This window comes from Chiloscyllium plagiosum, chromosome 38 (genome assembly GCF_004010195.1).
Source record: "Chiloscyllium plagiosum isolate BGI_BamShark_2017 chromosome 38, ASM401019v2, whole genome shotgun sequence".
In the NCBI taxonomy this organism is placed as follows: domain Eukaryota; kingdom Metazoa; phylum Chordata; class Chondrichthyes; order Orectolobiformes; family Hemiscylliidae; genus Chiloscyllium; species Chiloscyllium plagiosum.
The window spans coordinates 21,584,004-21,606,031 of record NC_057747.1 but is presented as its reverse complement, the minus strand read 5'-3'; the positions used below and the strand labels follow the sequence as shown (position 1 = coordinate 21,606,031).

The window sequence follows — 22,028 nt, the reverse complement described above, 5'->3', positions numbered from 1 at the left end:
TATGGATGTGACCTTGCCCTCCAAGTGTCGCATTCCCTCGCCCTCACTTATGGTGGCTTTTTTCTCTCCCTGGCTACCCCCATCATCACCACCACCAATCATTCAGTGCTTGCCAGTGTAATTCAGCCTGGTTCAACATCACAAGTTAAATTAAAACCCTGCACATAAGAACACCGACTCAACACAACAGCTTAACCTCCACAGTAAAATCCACATTTCAAAGCTAAAGCACATCATTAGGTAGCTGGATGTCAGAGAGATGAATAAGCAGCTGTTTATAGCTATATGAAGCTGGTTTGGACTCTGAGGTATCTCAGAATGTTTTATGCAGTGGGACGATAGCATTGTGAATATGTTAATAGATACTGATCCAGAGGCTTTGAGTAAGAACCCATGAGATGTGATCACTTTAAATTCAATTAAGACAGGACCTGGCCAAAATGGACTGGGAGCATCTCCTTGTAGGAAGGTCAATGTCAAGATAGTGAGGAATCGTTCAAAAACCGAACTGTGAGGGTGCAGGGCCAACACATTACAGCAATAACCACTATCCTCACTAAACAAACACCCTACCACAGCACAAAGTCTTCCTCATAGCTCCAACATAACACTTCATAGAATCCCTGCAGTGTAGAAGCAGGCCGTTCGGCCTGTCAAGTCCACACCAACCCTCTGAAAAGCATCCCATCCAGACCCAACTGTCTCTTACCTTATCCCCGTAATTCCCATGGTTAACCCACACCTCTTTGGACTGTGAGAGGAAACCAGAGCACCCAGAGAAAACCCGTGCAGATATGAGGAGAACGTGCAAACTCCACACAGACAGTCGCTCAAGGGTGGAATTGAACCCAGGTGTCTGGCACTGTGGGGCAGCAGTGCTAACCACTGAGCTATCGTGCTGCCCTTTAACCCCACCATTTCATCCCTTGAGAATCCCTTAAGGAACATCTCGGTCATAGCTCTTATTCTAACTAAAGGAGCCCCACTACGTTACAGCACATGAGTAAAACCCTCTGAAATGAAACCCAGCATGGTCAGGAAAATCACAAAATTTACCCCTTACTAGAGGAATTAATCACCCCAAAAACTACTCACTACACCCGCAAAAATAACTAGCCCCATCCACCCCCCAACCCAACAGATTTCCTTCCTATCTCTATGACACTAGTAACTCGGGTTAACAGAAAAATTGTTCTGAGAAAAAGGGTCACTGGCCCCGAAATATTAACTCTGCTTCCTCTCCACAAATGCTGCCAGGTCTGATGAGTTTCTCCAGCAATTTTTGTTTTTGTTTCAGACCCCTGGTTAACAGCTCACTCAGCACCAACATGCTGGGAAACATACTCATAGAGAGATGTACAGCATGGAAACAGACCCTTCGGTCCAACCCGTCCATGTCAACCAGATATCCCAATCCAAACTAGTGCCATCTGCCAGCATCCGGCCCATATCCCTTCCTATTCATATACCCATCCAGATGCCTTAAAAATGTTGCAATTGTACTACCCTCCACCACTTCCTCTGGCAACTCATTCCATACACGTACCATCCTCTGCATGAAAACGTTGCCCATTAAGTCTCTTCTATATCTTGCCCCTCTCACCCTAAACCTATACCCTCTAGTTCTGGACTCCGCCACCCCAGGGAAAAATTCTTTGTCTATTTATCCTATCATTCATGCCCCTCATGATTTTATAAACCTCTATAAGTTCACCCCTGAACCTCCAACACTCCAGGGAAAATAACTCTAGCCTATTCAACCTCTCCCTATAGCTCAAATCCTCCAACCCTGGCAACATTCTTGTAATTCTTTTCTGAATGCTTTAAGTTTCACAACATTCTTCCAATAGGAAGGAGACCAGAATTGCACACAATATTCCAACAATGGCCTAACCAATGTCCTGTACAGCCGCAACATGACTTCCCAATTCCTGTACTCAATGCTCTGACCAATAAAGGAAAGCATACCAAACGCCTTCTTCACTATCCTACCTGCAACTCCACTTTCAAGGGACTATGAACCTGCACTCCAAGGTCTCTTTTATTTTCAGCAGTGCTCCCTAGGACCTTACCATTTAGCGTATAAGTCCTGCTAAGATTTGCTTTCCCAAAATGCAGCACCTTGCATTATTCTAAATTAAACTCCATCTGCCACTTCTCAGTCCATTGGCCCAATTAGTCAAGATCCTGTTGTAATCTGAGGTAACCTTCTTCGCTGTCCACTCCACCTCCAATTTTGGTGTCATCTGCAAACTTACTAACTACACCTCTTATGCTCTTGTTTAACATGTCAGAAAATGCTTGCAATAGATGCTTCAGTCAGCTTACTGCTCACTTGCAATAGCAGTGCATATCATGCCTGTAACAATATCTTTATATTTTCAACTAATTCATTTCCAATGAACATTATCAAAATGTATTACTCTTTCCATCTCATATGCAAGCGAAATAAATTGTAATGTTGTCTATCTTCAATGTCATTTTCTTCAAGTTTTGTTCTGACTTCATGCTTTCCAGTCTTCTTAATAGAAGAGAACTTTCAAAATCAGTGATTTAAGTCTTTACAACTCTTCTTTATGAATACTAATTTACATTCCTCTTGATAACAAAATCAATACTCCTGGCAACTACCATGATCAACCTGAAGAGCGGTTGAAAATGCAAACTGAATGCTGACCCTTGATGAGAAGGTAGGCATGCAGGATGTAACTGTAAGGTAATCTTTTGAAAATGAATTAGAGGACTGTCATCAGACCTAATGGTTGACAATACTGACCCTTTTCAACCTGAGAATCCCAGATTTCTAGCCTGACCTGTCCTGTCCACCATCCTCTTAAAAGATCCTACTCCTGGTTACACGAAAATAATGTACAGATGCTGTACTCTCTTCAAATGCCAAATTTCTTCCTTGGCTATTTGGACAGGCTCACCAGATGTGAACGCCACAGGCTTTTCAATTTTTTTAAAGAACAGAGAACTGTAGAACACTTGAATAGGCCCTTCGGCCCACCAAGACTGCGCTTGACACATGCCCTCTTTCTAAACTGTAAAGCTTTTGCCTCTATAGGGACAATATCCCCCTACTCCCAATCAATTCATGTATCTGTCAAGGTGCCTCTTACATATTGCCATTGTATCCACTTCTACCACTTCCATTGGGAGTGCCTTCCAAGCACGCACTATCCCCTGTACAAAAAAACCTTGCCTCTCATATCTCCTTTAAACTTATCCCTCTTTACCATAAACTTTTGTCCCCTTGTTATTACCCTGGGAAAAAGACTCCAACTATCCATTCTATCCATGCATCTCCTACTTTCTAAACTTCTCTCACATTGCCTTTGATGTTTAAGTGAAAGCAGACCAGGTTTGTCCAATCTCTCCTCATAGATAATATGCTCCAATCCAGGCAACATCCTGGTAAACTGTTTCTGTACTCACTCCAAAGCCCCCACATCCTTTTGATAGTGTGGTGACCAGAACTGTACATGATCTTCCAAATGCTGCCTCACCATGTTCCATACAGCCGCAACATGACTTGCCAATTTTTATACCCAATGCCTCAACCGATGAAGGCAAACATGCCATATACCTTCTTGACCAACTTATCCACTTGCGTTGCCAGCTTCAGGCATCTGTGAACCTCCATGCCTAGATCCGTTTTGTATGTTAATCTTCTAGTGGTTAGCACGGCTGCCTCACAGCTCCAGAGACCCGGGTTCAATCCCCACCTCAGGCGACTCTCTGTGTGGAGTTTGCACGTTCTCCCCGTGTCTGCGTGGGTTTCCTCCGGGTGCGCCGGTTTCCTCCCACAATCCAAAAATGTGCAGGGTAGGTGAATTGGCCATGCTAAATTGACCATAGTGTTCAATGAAGGGGTAAATGTCGGGGAATGGGTCTGGGTGGGTTACGTTTCGGCAGGTCGGTGTGGACTTGTTGGGCCGAAGGGCCTGTTTCCACACTGAAAGTAATCTAATCTAATCTAATCTAACAGTGCTGCCATTTAATATATGTTTCCCTCCCGCATTTAATCTTCCAAAATGCAACTCCTCGCACTTGTCTGGATTTAACTCATCTGCCATTTCTCCATCTAAGTCTCTAGCCTATCTATATCTTGCTTTATCCTCAGGCAATCCTCTCCAATTCGCAAAGCTCCCCCTGTCTGTGTCATTGACACACTTACTAATCAGATTACCTATATTCTTCTCCAATTCATTTACGTATATTACAAACAACAGGGATCCCAGTACTGATCCTTGCAGAACACTATCATAGATCTCCAGTCAGAAAAACACCCTTCCACTGCAACTCTTTGTCTACTGTGACTAAGCCAATTCCATCTTACCAGCTCACCAAAGATCCCATGTGACTTCACCTTTTTATCAGCCTGCTATGTGGGACCTTGCCAAAGGTCTTGTTGAAGTCCATGCACACAACAACCATCGCCCTGTCCTCATCAACCATCTTTGTCACTTCCGCAAAAAACTCAATCAAGTTTGTGAGACATGACCTTCCCCACACAAAGCCATGCTGCCTATCGCTGGTAAGTCCATATTTTTCAAAAAGTGAGTAAATCCTATTCTTAAGAATCTTCTCCAATAAATTCCCTACCACTGACGTAAGGCTCACTGACCTGTAAGTTCCCTTCTTAAACAAAGAAACAAGTCCTGTGACTAAAGAGGATAAAAATAGTTTGTACAAGATCCCAGCAATTTCCAGACCTGCCTCTCTTGGTATATTGGAATAGATCCAAACAGATCCTGTGGACTTGTTCACCTTCATGATTTCAAAACATCCAAGATGTCTTCCTTTTTTCTATTGATGTGCCCTAGAGACTCACCATCCACCACATCCTTCTCCTGTGTGAATACCAATGCAAAACGTTCATTAAGGACCTCACCCACTTACTCCAGCTCCTTACATAAATTCCTTTCTTTGTCCTTGAATGAATTTACCCTTTGTTTTAGCTACCCTCTCGCTCCTTAATAGTGTATAAAATATCTCCAGATGTTCCTTAATCCTGTTTGCCAAGGACATTTCATGTATAGTACATAGTACATTGAACATTACAGAGCAGTACAGACCCTTTGGCCCTCAATGTTGCGTCGACCAGTGAAAATAATCTGATGCCCATCTAACATACACCTTCCATTATTCTCCATATAGAATATAGAACATAGAACAATACAGCGCAGAACAGGCCCTTCGGCCCTCGATGTTGCGCTGACCTGTGAACTATTCTCAGCTCGTCCCCTTACACTATCCCATCATTATCCATGTGTTTACCTAAGGATTGTTTAAATCTCCCTAATGTGGCTGTGTTGACTACATTAGCAGGTAGGGCATTCCACACCCTTACCACTCTCTGCGTAAAGAACCTGCCTCTGACATCTGTCTTAAATCTATCACCCCTCAATTTGTAGTTATGCTCCCTTGTACATGCTGACGTCATCATCCTAGGAAAAAGACTTTCACTGTCTACTCTATCTAATCCTCTGATCATCTTGTATGTCTCTATCAAATCCCCTCTTAGACCTTCTTCTTTCCAATGAGAACAGACCCAAGTCTCTCAGTCTTTCCTCATAAGACCTTCCCTCCAGACCAGGCAACATCCTGGTAAATCTCCTCTGCACCTTTTTCAATGCTTCCACATCCTTCCCGAAATATGGGGACCAGAACTGTACACAATATTCCAAAAGTGGCCGCACCAGCGTTTTGTATAGTTGCAGCATGATATTGCGGCTCCAGAACTCAATCTCTCTATGAATGAAACCGAACACACCGTATGCCTCCTTAACAGCACTATCCATCTGGGTGGCCTGTATGTCCACTTTTAGCCTTCCTAATTCCTTTTGTCAGTTCATTCCTGCTATCTTTGTATTCTTTGAGGGCATTATTTGTCTTCATTTTCCTAAACCTTATGTATAGGTAAAAACAATTACTGCAGATGCTGCAGATACTCTGCCTGTATTCCTGATGAAGGGCTTTTGCCCGAAACGTTGATTTTCCTGCTCCTCGGATGCTGCCTGAACTGCTGTGCTTTTCCAGCACCACTCTAATCCTAAACCTTATATATGCCTATTTTTCTTTTTAACTGAGTTCTCAATTTCACTTGTCATCCAATGTTCCCAAATCTTGCGATCCTTATCCATCATTTTCACAGAGACACGCTGGTCCTGAACTCTAATCAAAAGATTTCCACATGCTGGATGTGGAATCACCCGGAAACAGCTAGTCCCGAATCTACATTCCCCAGTTCCTGCCTAATGTCGTAGTAAGAGACAAAAAAACTGCAGTTGCTGGAATCCAGAACTCAATCCCATCGAAGCAATTGTGCTCTTCCTATTCCTGAGCTCTACCCCATGGCCTTGCTGGATGAGCCTTCCACATTGTCCTCCCTCGATATAACTGTGATATTCTCCCATATCAGTAACGCTGACATTTCGGGAGATGAGGGCTGAACTCCAACACTCTCCTGAAGAGTGATGAACACTTACAAATTGTTCACTCCAGGTACAGAGGAGAAATATAATCATAGAATAGAATCACTACATTGTGGAAACATGCCCTTCAGCCCAACAAACTCACACTGACCCTCCGAAGAGTATCCCACCCAAACCCTTTCCCTTTTACTCTACATTTACTCCTGATTAATGCACCTAACCTACACGTCCCAGAACACAATGGGCAATTTAACACGACCAATTCACCTAAGCTGCACATCTTTGGATTGTGGGAGGAAACCCACGCAGATGCAGGGAGAATGTGCAAACTCCACACAGACAGTCGCCCGAGGCTGGAATCAAACCCGGTCCCCAGCGCTGTGGGGCAGCAGTGCTAACCAGTGAGCCACCATGCCATGTAATGGTGTAGCATCGCGATGAACATCATGAGAACTTTTTTCAGTCAGGAAGAATCTAACATCACCTGAATTGAATTGAATTGAATTTATTGTCACTTGTACCAAGCACAGTGAAAAGCTTTGTCTTGTGAGCTATACAGGCAGATCACAGAGATAAGTAGCATAGATAAGTAAATAATAGGCAAACAGTGGCAAAACAAAAACAGGCGAATGTTAAGAGTTTGTGAGTCCATTCAGTATTCTAACAACAGTAAAGTAGAAACTGTTGCAAAACTGGCTGGTGCGTGTGTTCAGGCTTCTGTACCTTCTCCCCGATGGTAGAGGGTGTAGAAAAACATTGCCAGGGTGGGATGGGTCTTTGAGAATGCTGGTGGCCTTTCCTTTACAGTAGGCCTAGTAGATGGATTCTATAGATGGGAGGTTGGCCTTTGTGATTGTCCGTGCTGAGTTCACCACTCTCTGTAACCGTCTCTGATCTTGAATGGTACAGTTGCCATACCAGGTAGTCATACATCCAGACAGAATGCTCTCGATGGCGCACCTATAAAAGTTGGCAAGGGTATTCACCGTCATGCCAAATTTCCTCAGCTGCCTGAGGAAGAAGAGACGTTGTTGAGCCTTTGGAACTAGTGCATCCACATGAAGAGTCCAAGAAAGCTTGTTGTGGATGACCACTCCCAGGAGCTTGTCACTCTGCTCATTCCACCTCTGTGTGTTAATGTGTAGGGGGGAATGAGTAACACCCCACTGAAAGTCAATAATGAGTTCCTTGGTCTTGCTGGCATTGAGAGCTAGGTTGTTCTCAGTGCACCATTTTTCCAGGTCTTCCACCTCCCATCTGTAATCTGTTTCATCACCATCTGAGATTCAACTGACTATGGTGGTGTCATCAGTGAACTTGTAAATGGCATTAGTCTGGTATTTGGCGACCTGGAGGTGTAACCTAGCAACTGGTATGCAGTGATTAATCCCACTTACCACTCATAGAGCCACACAGTCAGTTAATGGGGCCTTCCCCAGCTGCATGGGGTGTCAGGTGAGGATGGACCTAGAATGCCCAGAAAACAGAACCTCCAACCCCTTCCCAAATCTGAGCACCACCTCTCCAGCTTCCAGTCAACCAGACCCCCAGGACTCACTCCAACACCCCTCATTACTCCCCATGAGCTTAGTCTTAGGTTCAATCCCAGTTAAAAGTGGCCGTTCCCCCTCACATAAACTATAGAGATGCTACAACAAACATATTTTCCAGAGGAGAAACCAGTTAAACAGTAATACTTGGAAATATACACACTGGTTATATACTACACCTCTATTTTAAAGTATACAAGACAAATTCTGATTTTTTTTATTCATTCACAGGATGAGGGCATCACTGGCTGCGTCAGCATATGTTGTCCATCCTTAATTGTCCAGATGGTGGTTAAGAGTCAACGACATTGCTGTGGGTCTGGAATCATATGTAAACTAACCAGGTAAGGATGACAAATTTCCTTCACTGAACCAGATAGGTTTTTTTACCCCTGACAATCAACAATGGATTCATGGTCATCATTCAACTCTTCATCCCAGATTTTTGTTGGATTCAAATTGCATCATCTACCACGGCCCCCAGAACATGACCTGGGTCTCTGGATTCACAGTCCAGTGGTAATACCACTAGGCCATTGCTTCGCCCTCATTTGTGGTGCATTAGGGATAATACTGTCCCTACCTCAGGGCTTGAAGGCCTGGGTTCAAGCCTCACCTGCTCTTGAAAAGTGCCTAAACAGGTTAATTAAACAAATCTGGTCATACCAGAGAGGAAGGTCACTGGACTCAAAACCTTAACTCTGATTTCTCTCCACAGATTCTGCCAGACCTGCTGAGCTTTCCCAGAAATTTCTGTTTTTGGTTCTGGTCAGACCCCAATGTCTTGTTCCTCAGTTTTATTACTTTGTTTTAACCTCCTCCCAGCCAGAAAGACAACCAGTTCCACTAAAACAGGAAAAATGAAAGCATTTTTAAAAATTGTATTGCTTGCCCCGCTACACCTAGAGATCACTCATAGTGAGACTTTAAACCATAACTCTCTACAGATGCTACTAATGCAGCTGAAGATGTTAATCTTTCAGATCTCCATGCTGCATCTAGAGCACTTTATAAAAACTGAAAGAACTGCGGATACTGTGAATCAGAAACAAAGGCAGAAATTGCTGGAAAAGCTCAGCAGGTCCGTCAGCATCTGTGGAGAGAAATCAGAATTAACGTTTCAAGCCGAGAAGGGTCACTGGATCCGAAACCTTATTCATATTTCTTAATCTGATTTCTCTCCACACCTGCTGTGCTTTTCAGGCAGTTTCTGATTCTGTACCTGGAGCACTTTCCTATCTATAACTTCCTAAATAAAAAAAAGGTACGTTGCTCAGGAATGTGCAGCCAGAATGGGGGGTGGGGGTGTAAGGTCAAACCAAACTTCTCCATTAAGAAAAAAATGAATGGAGATTTGATGGTGCCAAGACTGAAACTGCAGGAGCTGTGGTGGAGGGTAGATTTGCAACATGGGTATACGAATAGGAAGGGTTTGGAGGGAAACGGACCAGGTTATGGCAGGTGGGACGAGATTGGGGTGGGATATCTGGTCAGCATGGACGGGTTGGACCGAAGGGTCTGTTTCCGCGCTGTACATCTCTATGACTCTATGGGGTCACCTCTAACCATGAACCACTCAGCTCATGACAAGATTGGGGAAGTGGGTGGGGGCATAGCATTGGCTTTCCCCTAGCTAATTTTTTTTTTGTTGTGTTGTAAAGCAGGCTTCAGTAAGAAATGAGACGTGACTGGGGGGGGGGGGGGGTGGGGGTGTCCTTTATTTTTTTTCTCTTTCTGCTCCCTCCCACTTTTGCAAGGCTGCATTACTTAGAGAGAGAGAGAGGGAAAGCGTGCTGTCAAAAGTGTCCAAACGTCAGACTCTCATTTCCTTTTACGTATAGGAAGTACCCGGGTTAGAGGTCGTTTATATATATACACAGATACATACAATCTTAGCCAAGAGAAAGGAAGATCAGGATCTAAAGAGGTTGGTGAGGGGTGTTTTTATTTTGTCTGTATGCTGCTGCGTTACTCCATTGCCTTTGCAACAAAGGGCTGACAGGACACACACACACACACAGAAGGGGCTGATCAATTTCAGAGCCATTCAATTCTCAGCCTGTGCAAAAGAGAGAGAGAGAGAGAGAGAGAAATCATGTGATGGAAACGGAAGTAGCCAACAGCTGATGACTGACCCAGGTGAAGTATCCATGTTTAGAGAGGACACTCAGAGAGAGAGAGAGAGAGAGAAGGGGGGTGTTCTCAAACAATAACAGAAACTGTGAGAAACAGCTCCCGGCTCTCCGCGTTTTGGTGATTCCTATTGTCACCGTCGGGGATTTTTATTTTAAATTTTGCTTCGTAATTGTTTCCGTGTGTCAACTTTCTTTTTGTGTGTGTGCCTGCCCCTGTTCTCTCTGGCAGAGGGGAGAGGGGATCTGGCTGGGTTTGAAGTTTGCTACATGAAAGGGGGGGGGGGTTTCCCCCGTTCTATTTGCAGCTGAAATTGACACATTTGTTGCCAGCGCCCTTATTGTTGCCATTTCATGGGAAGGGGGTGGGATTCCCCTTCCCTCTCTGTGTCTGTCTCTGTGTCTCTGTATCTCTCTCTCTTTTCCAAACCACATTCACTGGCCAAGGACAATTTTGCCCAGAAGGAGAGAGGCAACAGCAAAATTTCAGGCTCTGTGCATGCCCTCACTCTAACCATATTTCCCCTTGGGGGAGGGGGAGAAAATACGAGTTATTTTATTTTGAAATCTACCCTTTTGTTGTTTCAGGTTTCCGAGGATTGACTGGAGGTGACTTTTGTATCTCTCTTCTCTTCCCCAACTCCACCACCCCCCTCCCCAACCAACATTCTTCAGCCGAGAGAGAGTGTGCATGTAAAGGGAACAAAAGGGACACCAAAGTGATTGCTGTCCTTAGCCACAACATCAAAAAAAAAGGATCTGTCTCCTGAAGGATGTTTTAAATTCTCTTTGGAGGTTTTTTTTTATTTCGGTGGGAAATTTGGAATGCGGAATTTGTTTGACTCGTTTATCCAAAGGGTTGGAGACCCGAATGAATGACAAGAGGCCATTTCCACTTAAAGGGGACACCAGGGCTGTTTCGGAAATCGACTTAAATGTGAGGAAGTTGAGTCAATTAGAAGGCCCCTGAACCCAAGGAATTGTGTACAAGTCTATTGTTCCTAAGTGCCTGTGAGCTTGGATTCCTTTACACACCTTGACTGCTTTCTTTGGATCATTCCTGCCGCTGTCAATGTGATGGAACTAATGTTTGCAGAGTGGGAGGATGGCGAGAGATTTTCCTTTGAAGACAGTGACCGGTTTGAGGAGGATTCTCTCTGCTCCTTCATATCTGAGGCAGAGAGCTTGTGTCAGAACTGGCGAGGGTGGAGGAAGCAGTCTGCTGGCCCCAATTCACCAACTGTTAAGATCAAAGGTGAGCCATTGTTGCGTTTTTCCAATCAAGTGTCCTTGGCAGCTCTTATTTTCCTTGTACTATTTCACTATCTTTAACTTAACCTAAGTTTTTTTTTTAGCAAGGCTCAAAACAGATGCAGTATTTCGGTGTAAACACCCCTCTGGCCCCAACTCTCTCACAATGCAGTCCCTGCTGTCTGCACAAACTTTTACACAGAACATCATCTTGATAACCTTGTTTTAATGTGGAACTAGCCTTCTGAGCAGGATCCAGAACAGGGAGGGTCTAAACTTGATTAAAGCATGCCTTTGTAACTGGTACATCTCCTGTTTCAGCCATAAAAAGACTGATATTCAATGCTGGATTGTAATAATAACTGTGTAACTGGTTGATTTTTGCTTTGGGGAAATGTGAATGTTTGGGACATTGGGACTCTGAGAGTCCATTTTGACTGGAGTACTGTTTTGAGGCCCGTGCTGTAACAGTCCAATGTTTGCATGTGTTCCTGCGACGTGTCCGTTACCATGCATTTATGGATTTCTCCAGAGAACATTATTGCAACATTTCCTGGATAACTGCCATTTTTAGTGCCATGCAGGATTACACCAGGGGCAAATTCATTTGTAGACTCTTAATGTTTCTTCATATTCGCTGTTGAAAGCTGTGTATATATTGAATTGGATAAGTCGTTGCGTGGCTTTTGTTAGTGATAAGTTTTTTTTGCCCTGTGAAGTGGATTCTCTTTCCATTCCATCAGCATACAAACCTACATTGTGCTTTGCTACCATTTGTCTATAGCCCACTTTAATGTTCTCCTAACCAGCCCAATTACCGCCACCTACCACCACCTCACCCACCTTTTTCATCAATCTGAAGGTATGCGCATCTTCTGGATCACACCAAGTCCCATGCTTCCACTTATCTTGCTGCCAGATCTGACAATGCTTCAGTTATACAACGCTCATGTTCAAGATGCTCCATCCAGGCCCTTGTCTCTTTGTATCTCTGTAACCTGAGATACACATTCCTGATTTTTATAATTTAGTACACCTCCTTAAATCTCTGTCTTCCTTTCTTAAAACACTCCATTAAACTCTTTGTCCAGCACCTGCCTGTTTGTGTCACACTTTGTCAATGTACCTGTGACATGCCTCGAGATGGAATTGCTCCATTAAAGGCAAGGCAATGGCCTAGTGGTATTATCGTCGGACTGTTAATCCAGAGACCCAGGTAATGTTCAGGGGACTTGGGTTCAAATCCTGCTACGGCAGATTTTGGAATTTGAATTCAATAACTTTCTGGAATTAAGAGTCTAATGATGACCATAAATCCATTGCCAATTGTCAGAGAAACCCATCTGGGTTCACTGATGTCCTTGAGAGGAGGAAACTGCCAACCTTACCTGACCTGGCCTACATGTGACTCCAGACACACAGTAATGTGATTGACTCTTAACTACCCTCTAGGCAATCGGGGGTGGGCATTAAATGCTGCATAACCAGCGACACCCTCCTCCTGTGCTTGAATAAAGAAAGCAAAATGAGAATGTTGGGGGGATACCTGATGTCTTTGTAACCAAAGCCAAATTGTGTCTTTCCTTGCTGGACAGCTACCCTGAGCCAGAAATGATTTTGACGTAGGAGGATAATGTTTGAGGGTAATGCAGAGGTGGATGCAGGAGTGAATATAGAAACAAAAGGCTGGGCTGGATTCTTCCAGTGGATGGTTGGACTGCTTTGCACAATAATTTGTGCAGTGAGTGTCACCTGAATAGCAACCAGATTGGAGATATCTTTAAAAAGCCTGTGTAGATTGACAGTACCTGTGCACAAAGTTATTCCAGGCAGATTTTGCTTCTTAGAAATATCTGGGCTAAACTGTTGCAGGAAGTTGGGATTTATTAATTATATGGTTCCTGCATAATTTGAATCCTGTCATGTTTAAGTGAGTGCTTAGATAGCATGTTTGGGAGACAGGGTCTTTACTACTTGATATATGAAAGTTGAGTATTGAGAATAGTTGTCTTTTTTTTCTGTCCCCTAGCTGTTGATTGTATTATAGAGACGTAGCATCAGAGCAACATAACATTACAACCTGTGTTATAAATGATTGTGAAAACAGAACTGCGAATGCTGTCATAGAGTCATAGAGATGTACAGCATGGAAACAGACCCTTCGGTCCAACCCGTCCATGCCGACCAGATATCCCAACCCAATCTAGCCCCACCTGCCAGCACCTGGCTCATATCCCACCAAACCCTTCCTATTCATATACCCATCCAAATGCCTTTTAAATGTTGCAATTGAACCAGCTTCCACCATTCCCTCTGGCAGCTCATTCCATACACGTACCACCCTCTGCGTGAAAAAGTTGCCTCTTAGGTCTCTTTTATATCTTTCCCCTTTCACCCTAAATCTATGCCCTCTAGTTCTGGACTCCCTGACCCCAGGAAAAAGACTTTGCCTATTTACCTTATTCATGCACCTCATAATTTTGTAAACCTCTATAAGGTCACCCCTCAGCCTCCGATGCTCCAGGGAAAACAGCCCCAGCCTGTTCAGCCTCTCCCTGTAGCTCAGATCCTCCAACCCTGGCAACATCCTTGTAAATCTTTTCTGAACCCTTTCAAGTTTCACAACATCTTTCCGATAGGAAGGAGACCAGAATTGCACGCAATATTCCAACAGTGGCCTAACCAATGTCCTGTAGCCGCAACATGACCTCCCAACTCCTGTACTCAATACTCTGGCCAATAAAGGAAAGCATAACAAATGCCGCCTTCACTATCCTATCCACCTGCGACTCCACTTTCAAGGAGCTATGAACCTGCACTCCAAGGTCTCTTTGTTCAGCAACACTCCCTCGGACCTTACCATTAAGTGTATAAGTCCTGCTAAGATTTGCTTTCCCAAAATGCAGCACCTTGCATTTATCTGAATTAAACTCCATCTGCTACTTCCCAGCCCATTGGCCCATCTGGTTAAGATCCTGTTGTAATCTGAGGTAACCCTCTTCGCTGTCCTCTACACCTCCAATTTTGTCGATCGGCAGCTAAAAATGGAAATTGCTGGAAAAGCTCAGCAGGTCTGCCAGCATCCATGGAGAGAAATCAAGAGTTAACGTTTCAGATCCAGTGACCCTTGGGGTCCAGTGAACTGAATTCTGAGGAAGGGTCATTGGATTCGAAACATTAACTCTGATTTCTCTCCACAGCTGCTGCCAGACCTGCTGGGTTTTTCCAACAAATTTCTGTTTTGATATTCATGATTATGTTTTATTTTTCTCTCTTTTTTTCTTCCTTTCTCGCTTTCTCTTGTCCGAACGCAGTCAAAGCTGTCACTAAGAAGTATCTGATAGAGTATAAACAATTTTTGATGAAATCAAAATTGACTCCTTCTAAAACGTTGCATTTCTCTGTGCACATTATTGAAGGAGCACTAGGTCTTATTGCTTGTTTGGCTGAAATTTTGTTTGTGAACTATACCAATGCAATGATATTTGACACTGGAGAAATAAATGTAGTTAATAGTTTTACTCATTTTATAAAATGAATTGAGGCTACAGAAATTGTGGTGCTTCAAAGTAGTGTAAGCATATCCTTTTAATTATACATAAAGATTCTGTGTTGCTGATTTTAAACTATTTCAAAGCAGTTTTGTTTAAATTGAAAACTGTTATGTCAGAGGCACGTAGTTCACTCGAGGTCATAGAATTTGTGTCTGTAAAGATTTAATCTCAAGTCATGCAGTAGAGGGTGACTGAGAAAGGAATGGCTGACGCCTACAAAGACTAAGACCATTTGTTGTAATTCTAGAGAACATTGTAGGGCTCAGAATTGCTATTGGGCCAATCTGGTGTATTATCAACAAGTTACTATCGAAAGAGAAACAATTGAAACTTGACGGTGATACTTTAATTCATCACCATTTTGAATTTTCCTGAATCTTAGTGACGCAAATGTAATTATGTATATTTCATCCAGACTTTAGCAGTTTTGATGTCGTATAAGTGGACTGGGGTGAGTCCTTGTGATACTATCTCTACCTCTGGGCCCGGAGGCCAGGTTGATGAAAAAGTATCTGGAAATGGAGTGGGAGACTCTCTTTAACTTGTGGCAGTGGTTAGTTTGTTTACTGGGGGGGGTTGCTTTAGATTTAGATTTAAGATTTGCAAAGTGAAGATGGGAGGAAATCTCACCTGCTGCGTTTAAGTTTAACATCAGAGCTCTGAAAGAGAAGTGAGTTCTCCTCCATGCTGTCAGGTCTGAGGTGCCCAGGTTATTTCTATCCATCTGGTGCATTATCATCTGAAGTCGGTGAGAACGAGTAATATGGGTTCACATTAAGTCTGCTTAGGTAGGAATGTGGCATTCAGAATGAAATAGATTAATGGTTGCAACAAAAACAGAAATTGCTGGAAGAGCTCAGCAAGTCTGGCAGCATCCATGGAGAGAAAGCAGAGTTAACATTTCGGACCCAGAGACTCTCCTTCACTTTTTGATTGAATGGCTGAGCAATCTTGAAGGGCCGAATGGCCAGCGTCTCTTAATGTTTGTATGTAATTGGCCTTTTTAAAGTACGCATTTGATCTGCGCTGATGCATTTACACGATGAGTTCTGTTTGTCAAATTCATGTCAAACATTTTAGGAATGTGGAGATTCTATTTGGCGGAGAGCGAGAGAGAGCAATGGAGTATCGCCCTAAGGGGAAAACCAGAGAAATGCTTGAAACAGAGGAAGGTGTAGGTTCAGGAGGGAGCGGGGCGGCGGGATTAGCTGTGCATTGCAATCAGCTTCCAAAGGCACACTGCAGCAAGTCAGTACTACCTGTGTTGTAAGCAAATTGCAAGGGGGTTACAGAAAGTCAGGTGAGTGGAGCAGAAGTCTGAGTATAAAGTGAGCTTGTCCATCGTGGGAGCAGAGTAGTACTTATTATTTAAATGCAGAGATACATGCAGAACCATGAGGTGCAGAGGGTAATGGGTTTCCTGCACACGAATCTGAAAACGTTAGTGTGTGCAGCAACAGCAAGTTAATTTGGAAGGCAAATGAAATGTTGTTTTTTATTGGGATAAGGGGATGGAGTAAAGAAAAAATAAGCAAGTGTTGTTACCTCTGTAGAGGATCTTAATGTCCAGACCAGTTGTGCAGTTTTGGTCCCTTACTTAAGCAAGGATATGCTTGTAATTCCGAGGAAACTGACTTGACTCATTCCTGGAACGGAAGGGGCCGTCCAGAAAGGAAAGGCCGATTTGAGTCTGTGCATGTTGGAGCTTAGAAGAAGGAGAGGTAATTTTATTTAAATATATTGTCAAGTCCCTCGAAATAATATATTTCCTTGAATCTAGAACTGGGTGATAGGGCAGTTCAAAAAGAAAAGGATCACAAACTCGAAATGGAGATGAGGAGCTTCTTGTTTCGACGGAGTTTAGGGGTGATGTCATTAGATTTTGGGATGCTCTTCTCAAGAGTAGACCTTGAATATATTCAAGGCTGCGTTAGACAGATTTTTGATCCATGAGGGATCAAAAGTTATTAGAGGCAACAGGGAATAAAGTAGCAACACTGTGGCTCAGTGGTTGGTACTGCTGCCTCACAGCACCAGGGACCCAGCCTCGGGCGACTGTCTGTGTGGAGTTTGCACATTCTCCCCGTGTCTGCGTGGGTTTCCTCTGGGTGCTCTGGTTTCCTCCCACAGTCCAAAGATGTGCAGGTCCGGTGGACTGGCCATGGGACATTGCGCACAGTGTCTGGAGATGTGTAGGTTAGATGCATTGGTCAGCAGGAAATGGAGAGCAATAGGGTAAGGGAATGGGTCTGAGTGGATTACTCTTCGGAGCATCGGTGTGGCCTTGTTGCACTGAAGAGCCTGTTTCCACACTGTAGGGATTCTATGAAAGTGAGTTAAGGCCACATTCCGATTAGCCATGTTTTTCTAGCAGAACGGGCTCGAAGGGCGAATGGTCTACTTGTGGTCCAACCCCTTCTAATCTTACAATCATCTGCTGTTGTGCTGGGACTGACAGTGTGGAAGATTGTTTGCACCTTCTGTTGCTTGGTTAAGTGTCAGTGAGTTCAGGAAGGCGATATTTTGTGGGAGAACTTCTAGACTAGGTTTGCAATGTACTAAGGTTAACTTTTAGCATAACGGCAGTTTCCCTAATGACTCAGCGGTTTGCACCGGGAGTAGCTGAGTCACGCTGATCCAGGACTGTTTCAGGTGTAATCTCTTGCAGACGTGATGCGATCTGATCTCTCCAAGGGTTCTGTCAGGGTGCTCTACTGGGTCTTGCCAACTTACAATTCTGTACCCTTTCTGCTGGACCCCCAATCGTGGCACTCTTGTGAAAATATGCGGGACTGCCCCCCCGCCACCCCCCACCCCACCGCCTCCCCCCACACCTCTCCCCTTTTGTGTCCAGGTCAAGTATTGATCTCTCAACCAAAGAGACTGAAACTGATTACCTCATCGCTATTGCTTGCTGTTTGTGGGATCTGGCTGTGCACAAATTTAGCTGGGGTGTTTCCTTTGTCAGTGATGCTTTAAACCTTTTTGTTTGGTTCAAGTATCTCACTTTCAAATGGATTAGTAATCATTCATTAGCCACCATCATTCAAATTGTAATCCTATATAATACTCAAGAGCTGGGCCAAACGTTGTTTAAAGAACTTGTCTTTGAGTTTAGGAATTTACCAAACGTTGTTAAAGAACCTATCTTTGAGTTTAGGAATTTAAGTGAAATTTATGGAATTTGCCTCTTTTTAATAAGGTGGGTGGTCAGTCTACATTGGGGAGACTGGATGCCTTCTATCAGAGCGCTTTAGGGAACATCTCCGGGACACTCGCACCAATCAACCACACCGCCCCGTGGCCCAAGATTTCAACTCCCCCTCCCACTCTGCCGAGGACATGGAGGTTTTGGACCTCCTTCACCGCCGCTCCCTCACCACCAGATGCCTGGAGGAAGAACGCCTCATCTTCCGCCTCGGAACACTTCAACCTCAGGGCATCAATGTGGACTTCAACAGTTTCTTCATTTCCCCTTCCCCCACCTCACCCTTGTATTCCTGATGAAGGGCTTTTGCCTGAAACGTCGATTTTACTGCTCCTCGGATGCTGCCTGAACTGCTATGCTTTTCCTGTACCACTCTAATCTAGATTCTGGTTTCCAGCATCTGCAGTCATTGTTTTTACCTAGTTCTACCTTTGTAACAGTAGGAATTAGCTGGTGATGTTCATGTAGCTCCCAGAGCTTCACTGTGCCCACTCCCTCGGTGAGACGGGTCAGCCCTTCGTATGTCTCACGGCTCGTACCAAATCCGTCTCGCGCTGTCTGTCTTTTACTTGATACTTTCACGCTTTCTCTTGCCACCCTCCCCTGAAAGGTTTCTCCAGCCCACAGTTTGAACTGTCCTGCGTTGCAACGGTGAGTCCAATTCGAGAGAATGGGGGAGTTGGTTAGCTGAGTTGGCTGGACGGCTGGTTTGCGATGCAGAGTGACGCCAACAACGTGGGTTCAATTTCCCTTCACTACCTGAGGTCAGCACGAAGGACTCGCCTTCTCCACCTCTCCCCTCACCTGAGGTGCGGCAAACCCCAACAGTCATCTCTAAGAGAGTAGCCCTAGGGTCCAATAAGACAATGGCAACTTTACCTTTTTTGCACTTCTAGTGTTCCATTGGCTAGAATCATAGAATACAATCCCTACAGTGTGGAAGCAAGCCATTCGGCCAGTCAAGTCCACACAAACCCTCCAAAGAGCATCCCCATCTGAGAGGCAAGTGGCATTAGTGTCTTTGATGGCGAGGTCAATATTCCTGAAGAAGGGCTAATGCCCGAAACGTCGATTCTCCTGTTCCCTAGATGCTGCCTGACCTGCTGCGCTTTTCCAGCAACACATTTCCATCTCTGATCTCCAGCATCTGCAGACCTCACTTTCTCCTTCAGGTCAATATTTACCCATGGTGAAAGTGAGGACTGCAGATGCTGGAGATAAGAGCCAAGAGTGTGGGGCTGGAAAAGCACAGCAGGTCAGGCAGTATCTGAGGAGCAGGAAAATCGATGTTTTGGGCAAAAGCCCTTCATTGGGAATTTTTACCTATTACCCATCCCTAATTGGCTTTGACTGTTTCAGCCAACCAGCAACCATATTACCATGAGTCTGGAGTCACATGTGGGCCAGACCAGGTAAGGATGGCAGATTTCCTTCCTAAAGGACATTAGTTTTATAATTACCATAGAATCCCTACAGCGTGGAAACAATTCCACACCAACCCACCCAGACCTTGAAACCCTGCATTATTCCCATGGCTGATGCATCTAATTTACACGTCCCTGAACGCAATTTTTCTTGGCCAATCCACCTGACCTGCACATCTTTGGACTGCAGGAGGAAACCGGAGCACCCGGAGGAAACCCACGCAGACACCGGGAGAATGTGTAAACTCCACACGGACAGTCACCTGAGGGTGGAATCGAACCCAGGTCCCCGGTGCTGTGAGGCAGCAGTACTAACTAACTGAGCCACCGTGCTGCCCTCGTGACTTAGAGTGCATACAGTGATTGACATGGTCATCCAGAAAATTTACTGATTTCAAAGATCCTGATGGGACTGGACAGGCTAGATGTAGGAAGAATGTTCCCTATGTCGGGAAAGTCCAGAACTAGGGGTCACAATCTAAGGAGAAGGGGTAAGCCATTCAGGACTGAGATGAGGAAGAATTTCTTCACCCAGAGAGTTGTGAACCTGTGAAATTCTAACCCACAGGAAACTGTTGGGGGTCAGTTCATAAGATATATTCAAGAGCGAGCTGGGCATGGCCCACTTGTGGCTAAAGGGATGATGGGTATGTGAAGAGAGTGGGAATGAGATACTGAGATTGCATGGTCAGCCATGATCATATTGAATGGTGATGCAGGCTCGAAGGGCCGAATAGCCTCATACTGCACCGATTTTTCTGTGTTTCAAATTTCCCCCTCTACTGTGGTGGGATTTGAATCCATATCCCAGGAACATTAGTTTGAGGTTCCTGGCCCAGTGATATTACCACTACACCAGTGCCTCCCCCCTCTGTTTTTAAGATTAAATAAATAAATAAACAAACAAGCGTGTGATTCATCAATCACTAAGGTACAGTTTTGTAAGCAAGCTGTTGCAACACTTTATTTGCATGTCATCCGCAGTTGAGTTGAAGGTGCCCAGAGTGTCTATTCCAGTTCATAAAATTGCCGAGCGCGACGTTTCTGGTGATTTGCGAACACGAAGCAATAAGTTATCTCTGAGTGGAGGGGGAGGAAATCCTCTGAATTTGAAAGTTTTATTTGATGCCAGTTGTGACTTTATAGAGGTTTATAAAATCATGAGGGGTGTGGATGGGATAAATAGACAAGGTCTTTTCCCTGGGGTGGGGGAGTCCAGAACTAAAGGATGTAGGTTTAGGGTGAGAGGGAGAAGATATAAAAGAGACCTAAGGGGCAACTTTTTCATACAAAGGGTGGTACATGTATGGAATGAGCTGCCAGAGGAAGTGGTGGAGGCTGGTACAATTTCAACATTTGAGAGGCATTTGGATGGGTATATGAATAGGAAGGGTTTGGAGGGATATGGGCCAAATGATGGTAAATGGGACTAGATTAGGTTAGGATATCTGGTCAGCATGGACAAGTTGGACCGAAGGGTCTGTCTCCATGCTGTACACCTCCTGTGACTCTATGACTGTATATCCATGTCTCTTTTTAACCAGTCTGCTGTTGTTAGAAGACACTGCCATTTCATTATTAAAAGAAATTACAGGAAGTGGTGATACAAGCAAGGTCAGTAGTAATTGCCCTGGGAAGGAGGGGTTTAGATTCTGGCTCAGTGCAGCTCTTGGTGGGGGGGGGGGGATGTTATGAAATGGGGGCTTGCAGGATTGGACAGCATTGAGGATGCAGGAATGGCCAGGTGAGGATGTTGGATGGCGTGCCCCTGGTATCGTTCTTACATCTATGTCTACCTCCCACTGGCACTGTCTCGTGACGAGCTGCTGGGGGAAGCACACAGCGGTTTGTTTTCAGATTGAGAAGCAGGGGTTTTATTTTGTTCTGTAGCCTCTTCAGCAGCACCATGTGTTTGGGAGTTACCCCATGCACCAATCGGGGGGGTGGAAACTTGCACCTTTGCCCATTGTTGGTTTAACATCATGGTACAGTGTGCTACCAGGGCAACAACTCATCATCAAAGATCACTCATTTTGAACCTTCAGTACCTCTCTGTACGGTGTGTCTACCTCTCTGCCTTGCTCTTTCTCTCTTTCTCTCTTTCTCTCTTTCTCTCTTTTTCTCTCTTTCTCTCTTTCTCTCTTTCTCTCTTTCTCTCTCTTTCTCTCTTTTTCTCTCTTTCTCTCTTTCTCTCTTTTTCTCTCTTTCTCTCTTTCTCTCTTTTTCTCTCTTTCTCTCTTTCTCTCTTTTTCTCTCTTTCTCTCTTTCTCTCTTTTTCTCTCTTTCTCTCTTTCTCTCTTTTTCTCTCTTTCTCTCTTTCTCTCTTTTTCTCTCTTTCTCTCTTTCTCTCTTTTTCTCTCTTTCTCTCTTTCTCTCTTTTTCTCTCTTTCTCTCTTTCTCTCTTTTTCTCTCTTTCTCTCTTTCTCTCTTTCTCTCTTTCTCTCTTTCTCTCTCTCTTTCTCTCTCTCT

The 22,028-nt window shown here is 44.3% G+C and overlaps 1 protein-coding gene across 1 annotated transcript in view; it reads left to right on the top strand.

The window, feature by feature from the left end:
- Positions 1 to 9,959: 9,959 nt before the first annotated feature.
- zswim8 (zinc finger, SWIM-type containing 8) overlaps positions 9,960 to 22,028 on the top strand; it is a 194,682-nt gene continuing 182,613 nt past the window's right edge. Inside the window, exons 1-2 of the mRNA XM_043679075.1 lie at positions 9,960 to 10,129; positions 10,711 to 11,377. Of these exons, the coding sequence (XP_043535010.1) occupies positions 11,200 to 11,377 (178 nt within the window). The 5' untranslated portion in view covers positions 9,960 to 10,129; positions 10,711 to 11,199. The remainder of the gene's footprint in view (positions 10,130 to 10,710; positions 11,378 to 22,028) is intronic.